Genomic DNA, 6,765 nt, shown 5'->3' on the forward strand with positions numbered 1-6,765 from the left:
CTGTATAGCCAATACATCTTTAAAATCACAATTGAAAGCTTGCCATTCACCTCAGAGTCTATGAATTTTTCTGAAACCTGCCAGTTTGGTCGACACGAAGGAAACCTCTTATATTTCAATTTCTATCTAGGTTTTTGCACGTGCCGACTGAGTCGGGAATCGTTTCGTGTACCAAGGAGGATGACTACGTTCAAGAGCGTAGCAGCCGAAAGGGGTAAAAAGGAAGGATAAGTTAATCTGACAAGCACAACACGCGCTACCATTTCTCTCACTTCTTTTCCCCCTCGCCTCTGACACGGGTAACAAACAGGAGTTCCAGCTTCGTCTAGTCACTTTGAAACTCAATTTCGACAATAAAAAACGAGAAGTCGGAGCAGGCAACAGAGTCGGGTCTCGTCTCCGTCGCGTCGGCGAAGATTGCTTTCGAACAGCGCCGCCCCCGAAGGGCGCAAAGAAGCCTCGAGCGCGCGTGGGCCGGGCCGAGCGGATCCGGCCGGGGGCCACGGGGCTATATACCCGCGCGACGCCGAAAGTATTCGCAATAAAGAGGCGTGCGACCTCTCCGGAGCGTCAGAATTTTAAACGTCGCTTTGACGCTGCGGCCCGGTAAAAGCATTCGCGTCGGGTCTGAAGAAGCGGACGAGCCTCTCCTCTGTACAGGAGAATAACTGAGCCGGCGAAGAACGAACCGGGATAAAAGGGAGCTGAACGATAGCTTGTGCAGCGAAGACGGAGGGGGAGGAGAGGATGGAAAGAAGCGAAACGAGAGGATGCAACAGCGTATGTACAGACCATAACTCATAGCCCATTAAGTGAGCTCGAACCGCGTTGGCTGCCACTTTGATACAGTCCAAGGCATCAAAGACATTCCGCGGGCACGCTCGCCTCCTCGGCCTCCGCGATAAATCTAGCGCGGACGATTGCGCGGGTCTCGCAGAGGAGGACGGCTGAAGCCACGTCGGCGGAATCGCCGAAAGACCAGCAGCACCGGAGGCGAGACGAACGGGCCGATTATCGAGAAGAATGGTTTGTCGAACGCGAGCCAACGCGAGAGTCGCTCCTCCAGCGGAACTTACGGACCTCGCCTGGATCCGGGGATGATTTGTTGCCCCGGGGGACAAGCACCTCGCACTTGTTCCTTCTTCTTTGCGGCACCGCTTAAGCGCGCTCGGCCTCGATGAAAGTGTTCCCTCCTCGAAAGTCTGCGCCACCAGCGAAAGCGGGGAGACAAACGGCAGGTTGGCTTCAGCGGACGGGAGACCTCCGCTCTCTTATTTACACGCGTTGGATTTCTTCTGATTCTTTGAGAGACGCTCGCCTCCTTTCAAAACTTTTATCGAGGAAGTTCAGTTTCAGTGGAGATTTTCAGTTCCCCGTTTCCTAGCGAAGTTTGGATATGAAGGAGAACGTTTCTTAAAATGTTCAGGACATAATTGATAGAACCGAAATTCTGTTTTAGTCGCGTCATTCGGTTTCAATAAATAAATTTATGATATCTGGATAACGAGAAATGTGGAAATTTCAGAGATAGGTTTTCGAGAGGAAATACTTGAAGAAGAGGTTGTCCTCGAAAAAGACGAGCGGTATGCCACGGGTAAACGTAATACGAGTTAGATTCACGTATTTTAGGGTAAACGGGAGTCGTATGGGGTAAATAGGGTATTCACCGGGAAGCCCGTGGTATCAGGAAGCCATGGAAATGTCGTTGAAGAAGGTCTAGACGGTCTCCACTGGCGAAGCGAGTGCGCGGCGCGGACGACGATATCGGCGTTGCATCGAAAAGGCTTTCCTTGCTTTATATCGCGAAGGGAAAAGAAAAAATAAAAACGTCGCGATACCTTCTTACTACGTTAAACTACCAATTATCGTGTCGGTATTAACGCAGCTTTTCAACGAAACTCCTTGCGCCATAAACATGTTCGCGCCTCTTTCTCTAAATCCCATAGCGCGTGTACACGGTGACGCTTAAAAGCCCGAGACCACCCATCGCTATCAAAGGAGTTCGTAAATGTCACGAACACGTTAATAAAATATTGCTTCCCCGCCGAGGCTGCGAACAGACAAAAATAGTGAAACCGCCAGTTGTTTCGGATGAATATTAATTCTTCCTGATTTTTAAGAACCTCTTTCTTTCAGTCTTTTATATACCTATAATCTGCTGCGAGGTCTTTTATTAGCTATAATGTTTCAATAAACTTAAAAATCTCATACACGCGAACTATACAGGGTGTCTCACCTGAAGGAGACCACCTAAATGTCCGTATTCTACGTTGTGAAGAAGTTTCATAGCATAATCGAAATAGTTTCGAATGTTTCATAACAAAATTTTTGTTGTTGACTCATTTAGTTTTAATTAAAGCTCTTTCATAACATAAAAAACAGCGAAGATATTTCGGTGATCTCTTTTAGATGAGACACACTGTATACTGGCAGCTAAGCAGCATGTATAATTGCCTTATGAGAGTGTGTACATGGAAAAATGCTGATGGTCTCGGCTTGTTAATATCGGGAGATGTTTGAGGCATTGTAATTCGGATATTCTGTCAATTGGCATGTGGCCTCCTCTCTGGAACGGTAATTAGCTGGCACGTTGTGGGTACAATCAAAGGAATGCGCGGAGGTTACGTTAACGATGGCCGAGAGCCGCGGCACGTTCGATACAAATGGCTGTGCACGCGGGACATCCCGCGTCATTAATCCTCATTGCGGCTCGAAGCCCGAATTAGACGTGCAGTTTAGTAGTCGGTGATTAATACGGTGACCGGTCGAGTTCCCCGATCGTGAGCTATCTCGGCCCGTAGACAGGATGACGGACAGGAAGAGGATCATCCGTTTAAAGCCGTAGAAAGCATCCAGAAATGTTATCGTGCCGCACGAGCGACTCGTTCCTTTTTTTCCTCCTCCCGTCGAACCGTCGTAGCTGCACAATCGCATCAATCTGCATCGCGTTTTAAAACCGTCCATCAACCCGTCCGAGGAATCCCCTTCGTCCAGAAATGATCACCGGCAATATTATTTATCCCTCTGACAAATTTAATACCGATTGTAATCGACAGGAATGGGATAACAGTCCTTAAGAGGATCAAACGGAGGAAATGAACAATAAATTACTTCTTTCAAGCCAGTAATTTAAACTTTTTGACATTCTTTTCCCACGAGGAATTATTTAAATTCGAAATTGAATCCCAGTAAGGACGTGAATCCTTTATGGCAACATTTCTCAAACTGTGATACATTCCTTTACTTGTGGTAGTAAAATTTTCCCTACTTTCTTCTTTCTCTTTTCGTTTAACATTCGCAGAACATTTATAATCCCGTTCAACACATCATATCTTTCTGAAACTGGCTCTTCAATTATGCTACTAATTAAAATTAAATATAGGACACGGTTGTAAGTTTAACCTGACTTACGTTTAAAATGAATAAAAATAAAAATTGACCTATCAAAATTGGTTACAATAAAACAGGCTTATTCTTCGCATTAATCCTCACCAACAATAAGTCTCCTTAACACTTGTTCATTTCTTATTCTCATTCTCATCATTTACTTTATTTTATTATAATATAAAAATTATTCTTTAATTATGGATACTTCATTTGAAATGTATTGACTTTTAATCTGGAAATGATTTTTAATTTTTTATTCTTCTTTACGTCGAAGAGAATAGCTTTATGGCATAATTGATTAATTAGTTCGGTTTCCGAATTTCTTCAAGTTATTCAATTGGACAAAGTTTGTATTGAATCGTATCAAAATTGGAGCAATTTCCGGTGTCTCTCTTTTGCCAAGTGAATCGCAACGATTCACCGAAGCGCGCTGATTTCGGGAAATTGCATCCATGTCGGGTGGTGCGGCGCACAAAGGGGGGTTAATTTTATCATATTTCCGAATGCGTATTGCATCGCATCTGCATAATACGCACTATAAACGAGAGACGGTAATACACGGTAATTCACTCACCGTCCGTGATGCGGCCCGACGTTTCCGCTATCGAAACTCGAGCTGGCTGTGATGTCTGCATCGGGAATCGCACCAGATTCCATCCCCAGGGGTGCGATGCATTGTGCTGCAAACAAAGGAAATTGCTTTGATTATATACAACGGCTATATTCGTTCGTGCATTTTCGCCCTGAGGAGGGCGTGATTGCTATTCGAACGCTTTAATTGTCCCGAACAATTATAATGTTAATTATGGGATGACCCTGTGTACACAGCGATGTATCCAATGAACCGGTTAACATAGTTCGCGGCATTATTCATGGCAAAAATAATCAGTATCTTTGGCTTCAAGGCCTCCAAAAAATTTCCCAAACATTTAAGGTTGTACGATTTTTTTAAATAAAAAAAACTTATAAAGCATTCAAATCTTAACAGTTCTCAAATATTTAAATAATAAAAGCACTGCGAAATTGTAGAAATCTTGCGTGACTATGAAAGAATTATACTTAAGGCCTTGATCTACAATATTCTATGCCTCACATTTCATTTAACTATAATAATAATAAAAGAATTTCATAATAGCTATTCGAGCACCAAAAGATGTGAAGATAATCTTTTATCTGGCATCTGTTTTTGCGGAGTTCTCTCATTCGTGAGTTTCGCGCTGTTATTTTCGGTTAGCCCGGTTTACCGTCCGTTATACGCCTTGAACAGGACCTTTCAACCTGCAACCGACTGCCCCGCCACTTATACATGCGGCCCCGTTGTATTTTTCGTCGGCGATCTTGCAAGGCGATAATTGAGGCGCGATACCGAGAAACGCTTTTCAATCGCCTGACGCGAGAATCATTTTCGAAATTGCACGTCGGGGCTTTTGGTGTCCCATGGCGACACGGATTCGTGAATAAGAACGTACGGACACCTCGAGTCGAAACCGTCAGAGCGGATTTGTTTATTCGAACGCGTGAAATCGGACTTCTAGGGAATACGACGATAATATACGAGACGTTTAGCGGGAAACCGTGCAGAGGAAACGGGCGCGTCCACGTGAGAGCTCGATAAATCCGTGCGGAGAATTCGGCTCGCCGGAACGGCAGTCAACGACAGCCGTTTCCTGAGACCGTCAACCGCTATCGAGATCGTTTACGGTTTACTGGCTCGAACATCTTCAATTCACGAGCTCCCTCGCCTGAGTACATAAACACGGGGTTCGAAGTGGCTGTTTGCGGCCTTTTTATTATGCACAAGTTAAACGGTTAATTATAACCCGCGGATGCGTTTCTCCGAATTCTCGTTCAACGAACGGGGCAACCATTTTTCACACATTCCAGCAATTAATGATTATTCGTACGTATGTAACAAATATTTTAAAGTTGTATTTTTATAAAGTTAGATTCTTAATTTATGTGGATAAGTGGATAGACCAGAGACAGAGATTAAATCTTATATCTGGTGGATGAGTATTTTAAAAATCTAAGAGGTAATCGGAGGTCCATGAAACCCGAAAGGAACCAATAAAGGCAATATTAATTAATAAAGTCGAATTTAAAAATGAATTTGAAACTCTTCGGAAGTCGTTTTTCTATCATTTTGGAAAATTTCAGGGTTTTTGCAAGCTGCAATCGAACTTCTCACATAAATAAATTCTTAACGAGAACACGCACGCACCATGTGTAGATACGGAAGAAGGCATGATTCCAGCGGCTGCTTATTTCTGGTAATTAACGCTTGTACACGGGGCCACTTGTTCCCGGGAGTTGAACCGACGCGCGTACAACACCGTTTTTGCCATATAAAATTTCTTCGCCGCCGGTTTTTTCCTTTCTTTACCTCAACCAGAGCAACGCCGCGCGATTTTTACAACGGAATCCTTTCAGCTCCCTCGTTTTTCAACCACCGCCGCTGATACGAACTCGGCAATTTTACGAATTTACGATTTTCGTTACCCGACCCGATGGAAACTTTCATTTCAGGTAATCAAATTTATTTGAAACTATTTCTCAGTACTATTTGTTACACATTTTATTTTGTAGTTTATATTAATCTTAACTCTAGATGATTGTATTATATTTATAGTAATTAATAGTGTGGCAAAAAATTTCAATAAAAATTTTAAGGAAGGTGCAGTCAAGGGAGTGAAATTTACAAAACACCTGGGGATACAAATTAATAATAATTTAATAATTTAAAATTACATAACATATATAATAAACAATCCTGTTCTTCCTATTCAGAAAATTAATTGCATTATGTATTTTGATTACTAATAAATAAATAAATTCAGGATTTCACGCAATTATAGAAAAACTGAGTACGTAATGTATGTGAAATATTAAAAGCTGCATACACGTCACAATGGAAGGAGATGGAAATCACATTTTCTAAATTGACACCGTAAACGTTTTTGCGTAAGAGTCTAATAATATAAACGCGTGAAGTTCGCGAGAATTATTTTAAAAAGCTTCCTCCACGTTTCTTCCGCTCGGAGAATAAAGTATACACGTACAGTTTACGGAGGCTATTATGCAAATGGAGCAGCAGACAGGTTGAACGTTAAGAAGGCGAGATTGATTGCTTAGACGTCGAAGCCAGAAGCCGAGAGGAAAAACGGGTAGCAGTCGGGAAGGCATTTAAGAGAGTGATTAGAGGAAAGAGCCTTGTTGTGAAGTAGTGACAGGAGGAAAGGAAACACGGGCCGCGTCCGAACAAACACGCCGCTCTTCGTAATCCGAGTGTAGTTAGTGAAAATAAAGATTGTGCAAGCGGTTAAAAATTTATTAACGAAGGAAAATTTCCTGATCATTTTTAAGTGAAAAATAATCAAC

At 42.7% G+C, this 6,765-nt stretch overlaps 1 protein-coding gene across 1 annotated transcript in view; it reads right to left on the reverse strand.

Moving 5' to 3' along the window:
* LOC108626502 (discoidin domain-containing receptor tyrosine kinase B-like) overlaps positions 1 to 6,765 on the reverse strand; it is a 107,617-nt gene that overhangs the window by 3,458 nt on the left and 97,394 nt on the right. Inside the window, exon 4 of the mRNA XM_026814886.1 lies at positions 3,962 to 4,067. Within this exon, the coding sequence (XP_026670687.1) occupies positions 3,962 to 4,067 (106 nt within the window). The remainder of the gene's footprint in view (positions 1 to 3,961; positions 4,068 to 6,765) is intronic.

The sequence above is a fragment of the Ceratina calcarata genome, unplaced genomic scaffold, assembly GCF_001652005.2.
Source record: "Ceratina calcarata isolate Rehan_Ccalc_2016 unplaced genomic scaffold, ASM165200v1 scaffold405.2, whole genome shotgun sequence".
Classification (NCBI taxonomy): Eukaryota; Metazoa; Arthropoda; class Insecta; order Hymenoptera; family Apidae; genus Ceratina; species Ceratina calcarata.